General features: G+C 46.5%; 1 protein-coding gene across 1 annotated transcript in view; it reads right to left on the reverse strand.

Moving 5' to 3' along the window:
- VPS33B (VPS33B late endosome and lysosome associated) overlaps nucleotides 1–13,584 on the reverse strand; it is a 164,393-nt gene that overhangs the window by 52,253 nt on the left and 98,556 nt on the right. Inside the window, exons 11-12 of the mRNA XM_075345903.1 lie at nucleotides 9,845–9,922; nucleotides 9,055–9,128 (exon numbers count right to left, since the gene is read on the reverse strand). Of these exons, the coding sequence (XP_075202018.1) occupies nucleotides 9,055–9,128; nucleotides 9,845–9,922 (152 nt within the window). The remainder of the gene's footprint in view (nucleotides 1–9,054; nucleotides 9,129–9,844; nucleotides 9,923–13,584) is intronic.

Below are 13,584 nucleotides of genomic sequence, written 5' to 3' on the forward strand. Positions count from 1 at the left end.
GATGTGACCTCACAGAAAGAAGTCCAATGGGGTCAGGTCAGGTGAACGTGGAGGCCACTCCACGCAGCCATCATACCCAATGACTTGTAGGAAGGTCTCCATGAGGTATCGCTTCACGTCCGCAGCCTTGTGAGTTTTACACGTTCTAATCACAGCATTTCTGTATGCAAGGTGTCGATTTATATTGAATTGATGATGCCCTACAACTTTTTAATTCACTTTTTTTTCTCTATCTCGTTCCATTTTCGAGATAAAAATGCTAACGCTGTTGTTTTGCACCAGGTGGTGCTATTGGTGGTTTCATTGCGTAGCGCATGGCTACTTTACTATACTTAGACACCACTTCTATGCCTATAGCTTCTGCCGTTCTCAAGTTAATGGCGGTGGACAGGATATGGGTGGACACACTGCATAGTAAAAACTGACCTGTCAATATGATTCTCCAGGTCAGTACAAGCTAGATACCTAGATACCAAACATGTATAGGTTTTCTTTTAATTTAAGTGGTGAAAAAACATTCAGAGGTTTGCAAAAAAAATAAAAAATGTCCACTTTTGGCACCATTTTCTAAATTTGTGGCTAAATGTCGGCTTATTTTTTGTGCCCTTAGTTTCTGTTTTTTTACAGATACCATTTTTCAGTATATGCAATGCTTTGATCGCCTCTTATTGTGTCTTAATGCAATGTTGTAGCGGCCACAAAAATGTAATTCTTGAGATTTTAATATTTTTCGCTAGGCGGTTTACCAATCGGATTCATTTATTTTATATTTTGATAGATTAGACATATCTGAACATAGCGATACTAAATATGTGGGGGGTAGGGTGTTAAATGTAATTTCAATGGGGCAAATTGGGGGTGATTTGAACTTTGTATTTTTTCTTTTCCATATTTTTAAAGGGAACTTGTCACCATGTTTTTCCATTATTAGCTGCGGCCACCACCAGTGAGCCCTTATATACAGCATTCTAGAATACTATATATAAGAATATAAGAGCCCTATGTCCTACGTCATTGCAATGCGCATGCACGGATGGTCTTCCTCTCATCTGCACATTACAGTACGTTGATCTGCCTTCAGCAGGGCAGCTCAAAGTGCGCCTGCGCAGGAGAACAATGCCGGCCTGTGTGCACGATGAAGGATGTGGGGCTGGGAAGGAGGAGGATGGTGATCACAGAGGAGAGGAGGTGCCGGACCCGTGAGCCGCAACGCCCCTTGGATCAAACTGCCCCATAAGGTGAGTATAATACAGGTGTTTTTTTACATTATACAGAGTAGCCTGGGTACTTATATACTGCATTCTAGTATTCTGTATGTAAGAGCCTACTGGTGGTGGCCACAGGTTATGAGGGACAAATCTGGTGACAGGTTCCCCTTAAAAACTTTTTTTTCACTTACTATATCTACTAGTGCCCTTAGGGGACTTGAAGCTGTGATCATCTGATCATTTCTGCTATACAGAAATGTGCATCAGCATTGCTCTGTACAGCATAAATGATCACTTCCAATGAATGCTGGCTTGCATCCAACGTTCACATGAGGATCGTGAAGACAGGCATGAGGTTCATCAGCTAATCCATGGCTGTCAGCACAACCCATCAGCGCCGGACGGTCACATCATGGGGCACCAATGGGAGCAAAAAACGACATGCCGCCTGCCGGCGTATATAAATGTTGCTGTCAGAGATTGACAGCGGGATTTAAATACTTAACAGCTGCAGCGGATCGTTGATACAAATGCGGCTGATCAGATCAGTCTTTATCTGCAGGGAAAGATGCAAGCTCAGCCCCATCAACGACAGGGACACAACCTTTGACGTAAATATACGTCATAAGTCGTGAAAGGGTTAAAGAGAATCTGTCACCAGGTTTTTGCAATCTAATCTGAGATATGCATAATGTATAATCTCTGATTCATGAGATCTGTCACTTACTGGGCTGCTTTGCTGTAGTTTTGATAATCTCATGTTGATAAAAAAACGGATTTTTGTGTACTCACCGTAAAATTGTTTTCTCTTAGCCATCATTGGGGGACACAGGACCATGGGTGTTATGCTGCTTATCCATAGGAGGACACTAAGTAGATGCAAAGATGTTAGCTCCTCCCCTACAGTATACACCCCCTGGCCCAGCCAGGCTACTTCAGTTTTAGTACACAAGCAGTAGGAGAACAAGTAACAAAAAACGTGAGTGAATACTCATAACAAAATAGTACTGAGAGAGAAAAAAGCTAAGACCCAACAGGGCAACAGGGAAAGTGCTGTCTCCCTCAATGATGGCTAAGAGAAAACGATTTTACGGTGAGTACACCGTTTTTCTCTGACGCCTCATTGGGGGATACAGGACCATGGGACGTCCTAAAGCAGTCCCTGGGTGGGAAAACAAACAACGCAACCCAAGGACTAGGAACCAGTCCCAGATAGCCAGGAGCGCCAACTGAGATAGGTGCTCCACTATCGTTTGCAGAATTTTCCTACCTAGGTTCGCCTCAGCCGAAGCCTGGGTATGGACTCGGTAATGATTTGAAACAGTATGTAGGCAAAACCAGGTCGCAGCCTTACACCCCAGTTCCACTGAAGCCTGATGCCTAATGGCCCAAGAGGCGCCAATTGCTCGCGTGGAAAAAGTCCGCAGCCCACTAGGAATGGGCTTGAGTTGCGAGCGGTAGTCCTCCTGGATCGCAGAGCGAATCCAGCGAGCCAGCGTTGCCTATGAAGCTGCGTCTCCTTTCTTAGGCCTTCCAGGAATGACGAACAAGGAGTCCATATTCCTAAAGGGGCTGTCCTGGGTACGTAATATCTGAGAGCCCTCACAATGTCTAGCAAATATAGGAACCTTTCCAGCCTATGGGCTGGGTGTGGACAAAAGGAAGGCACAATGTCCTCGTTCATATGAAACGGAGAAGTAACCTTCGGAAGAAAATCCGGAAGGGGGCGTAGAACCACCTTGTCCTGATGAAAGATCAGAAAGGGTTCGCGGCAAGAGAGTGCTGCCAGTTCCGAAACTTGTCTGACGGACGTAATCGCCACTAAGAATGTTACCTTCCAGGAGAGAAGAGCAAGAGAAGATTCCTTCAAAAGTTCAAAGGGGGACCCTGGATACCGTCCAAAACGAGATTGAGGTCCCATGGGTCCAGCGACCGTTTATACGGGGGAACTAGATGGGAAACGCCCTTGAGGAAAGTCTTGACTTGCGGATTGTAAGCTAGGCGGTATTGATAGAATATTGAGAGAGATGAAACCTGCCCCTTAAGGGAGGTGAGGGCCAACCCCTTTTGCAACCTGACTGCAAAAAAATCAAGAATTCTGGGGAGCGCCAGAGGCATAGGTTGGACATTAGATTCCCTGCACTGGGAAAGGAAAGTTTTCCACGTACGGTGGTAAATACAGGATGAAGGACGGCTTTCGGGCACTGTACATGATGGAGATGACCGCAGGAGAGAATCTCGCTCTTGTTAAAGTCCAGGTCTCAATGGCCAGGCTGTAAGCTTCAGGGCTCTGGAGTTCTGATGGGAAATGGGCCCTTGGGTCAGCAGGTCTGGGATGCTTACGAGGCGCCATGATCAATTGTACTAATTCGGCATACCAGGCGCACCTGGGCTAGTCCGGTGCTATTAGTATCACCGGGACTCCTTCTACCTTGATCTTCCTGATTACTCGCGGCAGCAGGGGCAGAGGTGAAAAACATGTAAGGTAGACGGAAGAGACTTCAGGAGACTAGAGCATCCGCGCCGATGGACTGTGGATCACGTGACCTGGCTAAGAACGCGGGTACCTTTGCGTTCAACCTTGAGGCCATTAGATCCACGTCTGGTGTACCCCAACGAGTGCAGATGTGTGGGAACACTTCTGGGTGGAGAAAACACTCTCCGGCGGCCAGGCCTTGGCGACTTAGAAGGTCCGCCACCCTTTTCTCTACTCCCAATATGTGTAACACTGAAAACACAGACCCCCGTCGATTCAGCCCAGGTGAGGATCCTGAGGCCCTTGAAATAAGCTGTCTTTCTGCAGGTACCTCCCTGTCGATTGACCTACGCCACAGCTGTTGCATTGTCCAATTGGACCCGAATCAAACGACCTGCTAGCAGAAGGGGGGAATGACCTGAACGCGAGAAAGATCGCACTGATTTTCAGGATGATTTCTGGGAAGGGAAGACTCCTGGGGCGTCCAATGTCCCCAAGCAGTGTAGAGTCAGTACGCTGCTCCCCAGACTAAGAGTCTGGCGTCCGTGGTCAGGAGTAGCCAGTCCACTTGGGGGAAAAAAACTCCCTCTCGATATGGAAGAGGACTGAAGCCACCAGCAAAGCGCATACCTGACTGAAGGTGTCAGGTGAAAAGTTCGTCAAAGGAAAAAAGGGGCTCTTGTCCCAGGCAGCTAGAAGCGCAAGCTGCAGTGGGCGGTGGTGTGGCTAAGCGAGCAGTACTGCCTCTATAGCCGCCGCTATCCTACCTAGCACTCTCATACTGAATCGTATGGAGCGAGAGGATCATGTAGAAGGCAGTGTACCGCTTGTTGTAGAGCGGTCGCCTTGTCTTGAGGGAAAAATATCAAGCCCCGAAGGGTGTCCAGGGACATGACCAGGGAGGTGACGGATTTTGACGGGACCGGGGATGATTTGACTAGAGTCAGAAGCCGCCCTAAGCAGGATAGGGTGCCCACAGAGATCTGCACGCTGGTTGAGCCCTTGATGAGGAGGTCATCAACGCAAGGCAGAACAGCCACTCTCCTGGCGTGAAGGGCACTCATGGCGGCCGTCATGACCTTTGATAAGACCCTTGGTGCTGTGGCAGAGCCGAGGGTAGGGCCACAAATGAAAAAAAAAAAAGAAGTCCTGAACAGCGAAGCGGAGGAACTTTTGGTGAGCTTGAGCGATGGATATGTGCAGGTACGCGTTCCTGATAGCAAGGGAGGCAAGGAATTCTCCTTTAACCATAAAGGTAATAATGGACCCTAGGAATTCCATTCTGAATCTCCTTACGTGCACATGTTTGCTCAGGTGTTAGAGGTCCAGGATGGGTCGAATTGACCCGTCCTTTTTTGGGGACCACGAGAGGTTGGAATAGAAGGCCTTGAACCTCTCGCCGTCCAGAACCGGTACCATCACCCCTGCCGTTTGGAGGGAGTGGATCGCTGAGGAGAAGGCCTCGCGGTGTTTTGGAGCCTTTGGGGGATGTTGAGAGAAAAGACTGACCAGGGAATCGGGTCCGGAATTCAATGTGGTAACCAGAAGACACAAGGTATCGCACCCATTTGTGGTCAGAGGCGGCAGCCCAGAAGGAGAAGGACGAGACTTCGTGGTCTTTGTCTAGACTGCCAGGACGAGGTGGACTCGGGGAGGGCTGAGAAGGTCGGGCCCTGCATGTCTAGTAAAAAACATCCTGGGCTAGAGTTGGGGGAGGGAGGTACTCTTTTCCTCCCGTGGTGTCAGACAAAAAAAGAGCCTGTCCAGACGATCGGCAAACCATCTGTCTGGAAAGGAGTACTGTGAGAGGTTTCTTAGAGACAGAATCCGCTCTCCATTATCGGAACCAGAGGGCCTTACAGATGGCTATGGTATTTGAGGCGGCAATAACTGCGCAGGTAGCAGCGTCGAGGGAGGCCTGCATGAGGTACTTTGCCGCCGCAGCAATGTGAACTGTTACATCTGTAAGGGTCTGAGGGAAACTGGTAGTCCTGGTGCCTGTGCGACCCACACGGAAGGGGAGAGGGACCCGCAGCCTCAAGGCGGAGCGATCGAGCTGCTCCACTTGTCTGTCTGTCGGGTCCTTGAAGGAGGATCCATCAAGTAAAAGACAGGAGGGTCCTTCAGGCAGGCGGAAGCCGGGTGAGAGTCCACCGAGGCCGGATCGGCCCAGCCCTTAGAGACAGCTAAGCTAAAGGGGTACCGGGACTTCACGAGTTTACGGATACCGAGGCGCCGTCAAAATACTTTTTTTTTTTGAGGTTTCTTCACCCTTTTAAAGGAGACCGCATGGTCAGTAGTAGTGGATGGGAGATCTTCCACATGCAGAGTTTTGGATAATTGTTGCAATAAGGGAGTCCATCGGAGCTTGATCGCTCAGGGAGGTTGAAACCAAGGAATCATCCCGGTACAAACATCATTCCCCTTCCTCCGGCTCCTCAGAGACTGCGGAACATGTGGGAGAACCCCATCTGTGTATCCCAGAGGGAGAACCATGGGGGTCATACCCTTTTTCTGATCTGCAACCGGTGAAGCAGAGGGCTGATTCTTATCAGGAGGACCCTCTATAGAGGTGTCATCAGGCTGCATTCTGTCCAGGGCCTCCGAGGGGTGTGAGGACGATGTTGCAGAGCCAGCACCAGGTTCCAGGAACTGTGCCCATACCGGGGGACTGGTAGCCGTAGGCTCTGGGCTGGCAGCGATTGCTGCGGTGGTGGTGGTGGTGGTGGTGGGGAGCTACAGGGGCACCGGACTCACAGAAGGAAGAGGTGCTATCATCCCCTAGTAGCTCAGCGTGGCAGGATACGTTAAAAAAGTCTTATAGTTGTTGCTGTAGTTGTGCAGGGCATAAAACATGTGACTGCAGCCTCTGGCTGATGAGCCACAAACTCTGATTGTAATGAGGGAGCAATGCTCTGCAGAGCTAATGTGCAAGTGAGGATATAACTCACCCAGAACACTGATGACCCCTCCCTCCCCCTCCTTCCTGCGTCCCAGTTCCTGTGGGAAGGAGGAAGCCAGCTCTGAGAGACACCCACAGGCTCTGATCATAACAAGAGGGAGCAATGCTCTGTAGATCCTGTGTGAGGAGTGTTACGCACGCTTTCGTGAGGGGGCGTGGCTTATCGAGTGTCGGAGGGGGCGGGGCTTAGCTCTGACAAGAAGGCATGAGAAAATTTAATAAACAAAAAAAATGGTGGGAAGGGACTCCCCTTCCCCCTCCAGCCCTGCACAACAATGGTGGACAGAAAAAACTCTATAAGTGCACCGCAGCTGCGGGTGCACTGAGTCCTGGGAGCTCTCCCCCTCCCACCACCACAGGTGGAATGCTATGCAGGAGTCTGCAATCAGCCCAATCCAGTCAGTGTGACCTTTGCTCCAATTCCTGTCAGGGAGCCAGTGTGGACATTCTGATGCCTGCTGTCAGAACTTGTATCAACTCAGAGCCTGCCAGAGGGACTGAGGAAGTTTTTCATCTGCTCTGGAAATCGGAAGGCTCTCACCTCAGCTCCTGTGGAGATGGCAGTCTGATCTGGTCATGCTGGTGCGGAGCGTTTATCAACTCAGAGCCTGCAAGAGGGACTGAGGAAGTTTTCATCTGCTCTGGGCTCTGGAAAATCGGTGCCTGTGAGAACCGTCGTCCAGTAAGATGTAGCCCAGGATCCAGCGTCGCAGGAGGGGGTACGGGGAGGCGACACTCCGCGTTCCCGCCTGTTGATGGTTTTGGGAAATCGGTCCCCGAAGGAAACCGTCGACTTCTAAAAACAAAAAATTCTTGCTGCAGAGTTGTGCCTCCTATAGAGACTAAGCTAAAACTGAAATAGCCTGGCTGAGCCAGGGGATGTATACTGCAGGGGAGGAGCTAACATCTTTGCATCTACTTAGTGTCCTCCTATGGATAAGCAGCATAACACCCATGGTCCTGTGTCCCCCAATGAGGCGTCAGAGAAAATATCTTTTTTATCACTAGAGGACTAGTAAACCTGCTGCCATGTAGTCCTGCATAATCATGACAGATGTATGACCCCACCCCCACAACTGATTGGAAACTTTCTACTAATGTACAGTGTATAAAAAGTCATGAGGGCCGGGATATACAGAGCTCAGCATTCAGGGAACTACTAGATCTGCATCAGATAAACAGTGATTTTATCAATATTAAAGGAAGTAGCCCAGTAAGTGACACATCACTGAAATCAGGGTCTCTACATCATGCTGCTCTCAGATGGGGTAGAAAAATTCTGGTGACAGCTTCCCTTTAAAGATCAGCATATTCATTTCCACTACTGAAGCAATGATATATTCCACACAAGAACTGATCTACATACAAAAGATTTACATCACTATTTTGACTAACAGGTGTCCTTGTAGGATGTGGTTGGATCACCCTTCTACAATGTACATATAATGTATATTAAAGTTGATGTTTTATTGCTGCTGCTAATGTGTAAGGCAGGAGATATAGCAGAGCCGGAGCAGTGCAGCGATCGGCGCCCTCTAGTGACCGTTTTATTGCATATTGTATTTTACTGTATTTTACAATATAATGTGTATTACATATATGACTAATGATAACGGTATAATGTAGAGCATAGCAATTTAAAGCATAGGAATGTTAGCAGATAGATATAAGAGTAAGGTAAGAATGCTAAGTAGGATATAATATACACAGAGTTTGTAAAGAAGAGTGTTATATGCAGGTGCAGCAGGCCCCGAGAATGATTATTTGGTAACCTACGAGACTTGGAGCACAGAGGGAGGAGCGACAGGAGTGAGATAGCCAGACAGGCCAGGAAGGAGGGTAGTTCTGCAGAGAGGGTCTTGAGGTGTGGACGTGCCCTGGTGTGGGGTCCGTCAGGGAACTGGGAGGTCTCCTTCATTGTGTCCTGAGCCCAAAGCTCCCCTTGTATTGAGCGACCTAGAACCATTTGGGGTATTAAAGAATACGAGAAGCCGCAAAGATTAAAATGGGGAAAAGTATAAGTTTGGACTCGGTTGCTGGAAGTCTAATACCCAGCCAAGGACTAAACAGGAAAAGTACCCAAAACAGCAGAACTGGATTGTATAGCCATGATGATTGCAAGTAAAATTAAGTGTTTCTTGTTGTGTTGCAAAGAATCTCTCAGTGTGATGTGTGATCCTGCTACATCTACAACGTTGACCGTCGGTGAGGTCTCGGACATGGCGGTGAGGTTGCGGACATTGCGGTGGGGTGGCAGACATATCCCTGAAGACTCAAGTAAGTGTCGCACTGCCCAGCCTGGGAAGAACACATGCAGCATTTCAAACTAATGTAGTGGAGTAGAGCCTGTCACTCATCACCCGGCTCCCTCCTACAGTCTCATAAAAAGCAACTTCCTAATTTCTTACCTTATCCTGAGCGTTCAGCAGAATTTTCACACTTTTATCGGACGAGGTCACTTCAGGTCCAAATTCCACACTTCCTGAAACATAATATATAGAGGAAGCTAAAGATACACATTTTGTTTGGAATTACAAAGGCTATATTGATAAGTTGTTTTCTTTCTGTTTATTATGTTTTTTATGGAATTTCCAAAAACATAGTTAAAAATGCAGCCAAAAAGAGAAAAGCGAGATATTTGGCATTGGCAAAATTAAAGGACTTTTCCAATTTTAGACCTTCATGGCTGATACGGGAACAGCTCCATCCAGGCTCTGACCACTGAAGGAATAGGAAAGGAGACAACCCAAGGCGGCTGAGCTAGCTGTCTCTGTAGTTCCACCTACAGGGTTTCAGAGCGGCACGTACGGTACTTAGATCTCTGCCATGAGAGTCTGAGATGGAAATAACCCTTAAAATGTAAAAGTATGTTTCCGGGAAAATAAAGAGTAGTTAACAGGATACTTGATCTATCATGGAATTCCAGGAGACAGCATGTAAGAAATAGGCCAAAGAACTAGAAAACCTAGAAATGGAAGAAAAAAAGGCCCGAGAGGAACAGTGGAAAAAAATGGAGAGAAAAGAAAAAGAAAGGGACATGAAGGAAAGAAGGGTTCATCCAGTAGGATGGAATGATAATATTTTTACGCTTTCACAGATCATAACATTTTCATTATGTGGGGAAGAGGATGCCAAATTATAACAGCACAATGTTAATTACATAGTGTAAATATATCTTGTCAATCAAATTCAATTTACCACATTTAATTCGGAAAATATCATCAACCAGTCCTTCATACACGACCTGAGAACACAGGGGAGTGATGTAGTCCACATCTGCAAGGCAATAAACACATAGGCATTACCTCTCACTGAACGTTCATAATCATAAATGTTAATAGATGCTGGAAGAGCCAAAATGTCAGAGAAAAATAAAAAACATGCCCATGGATACTGGCAGAGCGCATTTCAAAAGGACATCATTTCAACATCGGTGCGGAGTATAGGGCCGACAGATACATTCTAGGTGTGATCTAGGAGCATTCTCAGTGCAGAAATCAAATGTAATGCAAACATTAAATGTGAAAAGGCCATAATATAAGTTATTCCACCACTAAGGACCACTATAAGTACATCATAGAATGTAGGGCCACAAGGGTCCTCTTTTCCTGTACCAGGCTGTCATTGTTAGTCTGTTTATGGTAACTTATATCTGTAGTTTGTATGTAACCCCTTCTCCTTAGGCTATGTGCCCATGGGACCTTGTTTCTGCGGATTTTGCCGCGGAAAACCTGCGGATTTTTCTGGATTTTCCAGATAAATCCGCAGGTTTTAGCATGTACAGTCACTCCCCATGTTATCCTATGGGACATGGGGAGTGCTGTGTCCACGCTGCGGAAAGTGCAGCTGCCGACCATGCTGCGGAAGTAGGCATCCGCATGTATAATTGCATGTCAATTATTCATGCGGAATTACCTGCGGATGTCCCGGCCCTCCGCTATGGAGATAGAGGCCGGGACGTCTGCAAGTAAGGCGCATGAATGTCCGCATGTTTCCCGCAGCTATTCCGCTGTAATCTAGCAGCTAAAAATAGCTGCGGACGCCGGCGGGCAGCTGCGGGAAACATGTGCTTGTACCAGCGGATACATCCGCAGGTACGAGCTCCCGTGGGCACATAGCCTTACAGCCATGGCGCTCTAGAACTAATCAAGTACCACAATTTCACACTACCTTAAAACCAATCACTTTAATGAACATTAATGCCACAAACATAGTACATATAATACAAATAATAATTTCCGTGGGCTGATAAATGAAGAGAAAGGTGGGAAATTCATATACACCCTACTCTCTCCCATCCTATGATACGGGGGTTGGCATCCTAATTTCTGTTGACACCCCTGTTCCGCGTTGACTAAGGCTACTTTCACACATCAGTTTTTTTCCATCAGGCATAATCCGGAAAAAAACGGGTAAAACGGATTCGGCGCCGGATCTGTTTTATCCCCATTGATTTGTATTAGTGCCGAATTGTGCCTGATGGCCTTGCGTTGCATCCGGCTTTTGCCGGATCCGTCATAATTGCCTAAAGCAGCGGCCGGAGGGAACGTATCTTATAACGGTTTTTTGTCCGACAACAAAAACGCATTGCGCCGGATCTGTTGCGATCCGGCGTGTTTTACAATGGAAGCCTATGGACGCCGGATCTGGCGTAATGCGGCAAAAAACGGATGCGGCTGCCGGATCCGTTTTTGTAAACTGAGCATGCTCCAATGTTTTGAAAAAACGGATCCAGCAAAAAAAAAAAAAAACGGACAAAACGGATGCAAAACGGATCCAACAAATCCGTTTTTTTTACGCATCCGGCATAACGGATCCGTTAAAAAACGGATCCGGTGGATACGGTTTTTATATTTTTTGCCGGATCCGTTGGATCAGGAAAAAAAAGGATTGTGCCTGAATGCAGAAAACTGATGTGTGAAAGTAGCCTAATCTCTATACTGTCCCTCCTCTGTCTTTTGATACCCAGTGCTCCTATTTTATAGTGGGTAAGGTATACCATACCACCAAAAAGGAAAGCCCACAAGAAATAGTATGTGCGCTGTCATAGAGAGGGGAGATTCTTGGACTAAATTACAGCAATCTTTAAATTGATTTTAATTGATACAAATACATGATTATTCTAACTGGCAGTTGACTAATCTAGGACTACCCCACTAGATGTTGACAGAAAAGTACTGACGAATGTACTCTCTATGACAGTGCACATACTATTTCTTGTGGGCTTTCCTTTTTGGTGATACACCTTACCCGCTATAAAATAAAAGCACTGGGTATCAAAAGACAGAGTAGGGACAGTATAGAGATTAGTCGACGCGGAACAGGGGCGTTAACAGCAATTAGGACGCCGACCTCAGCATTATAGGAAGGGAGAGAGTAGGGTGTATATGAATTTCCCACCTTTCTCTTCATTTATCCGCATGCGGAAATTAAATTATTATATGTATTATATGTACTATGTTTATGGCATTAATGTTCATTAAAGTAATTGGTTTTAAGGTAGTGTGAAATTGTGGTACTTGATTAGAAGGTTCTACCTTAGTATCTCAAGATTGGTATTTGCTCTATAACTAAAGTAATAATAGTAATAATAAGATGAAATTGCCATGTAAGACATTATAAACTACACCGTATGCACAATTATTACGCGAGTGACTATTTTGATCATATCATAATTTTTATGCAAATTTTCCAACTTTCTAACTGAATTCTTATTTGACGAAGCAGATCAAGTGATGTGTATTTGTGTAATGAAGTCCAGCCTATGTATATCGCACAGAAATGTAAATGTCAGGACTGGGCCTAAATGGCTAGCGTAGCAGTGCAGACTTTAACGCATCCAATGGAGCATTGTCCTGCATAATGATCATAGCTTTCTGGAAAGATGCAAACTTTTTCTTGTATCATTGATGAAGAAAGTGTCTTCTAGAAACCGGCAGTAGGTTTGGGAGTTGATTTTGAGTCCATCTTCAACCTGAAAAGGTCCAACAAGCTCATCTTTAAGGGTGTGTGCACACGATCAGGACTTGTTGCGTTCAGAGCACAGCAAGTTCTGACCTGCGGGACCACGAGTCTCCTCCGCAGGAGACCGTAGCTGACCATGGCCATGATCAGAGTTCGGTGCACTGCGGTCTCTCGCTTGTGTTCTCCCTACGGTGGAAGCTTGCAAATCCGCAGCAAACAACTGACATGATGCGGTCTGGAAAGACGAACCGCAGGTCAGTGTTTGCTGTGGGAAAAAGAAGCACAGTGGGCATGGGATGTCTACAAATCCCATCCACTATGCTTGTACTGTACACCGCAGCATTTTGGATGCAGCTGAAGCATGATGCGTCCAAAACGCTGCAAATACTGATAGTGGGCATGCACCCTAATAACAAGAGTCCATAGCAGTACCCACCTCCATCTTACTGGAATCTGAGTCAAAGTGGAGGTCTGTGCCATTACTGACTGACCCACAGGCCCATCCATCTGACCCATCAAGATTCATTCATCTCATCAATCAATCAAACCTTTGAAAAATCAATCTTCAGCTATTTATGGGCCCAGTCTTGATGTTTCTCCTTAGGTATCTTGTTCTGTGGTGGTCGGTTTCTTCCTCTCCTCAGCCATGACTATGAGCACTGAACACCTTGTATTTCTGGGCTCGCCAGGGAGGCTGAGATATTGGAATATCCGCACTGGAGGATAATGGGTTCCTGGTCGCTTCATGTTTGATTATTTGTCAATTATTGTGCATCTTTTTTTCTCAACATATTTTTTGCGAACCTGTTGACTATTTTCAACAAAACATTTGATGTTTCTGTGATCTCACCCCAATATCTTAGCAATTTCAACAGTGCTGCCTCTCTCTGTAAGACTTGTAACAATTTTTGACTTTCCAGATTCAGGTAAATCTTATTTTGGGCCAATTTTGTCTGAGGGTAAAAAGAAACCTA

This window comes from Anomaloglossus baeobatrachus, chromosome 4, assembly GCF_048569485.1.
Source record: "Anomaloglossus baeobatrachus isolate aAnoBae1 chromosome 4, aAnoBae1.hap1, whole genome shotgun sequence".
In the NCBI taxonomy this organism is placed as follows: domain Eukaryota; kingdom Metazoa; phylum Chordata; class Amphibia; order Anura; family Aromobatidae; genus Anomaloglossus; species Anomaloglossus baeobatrachus.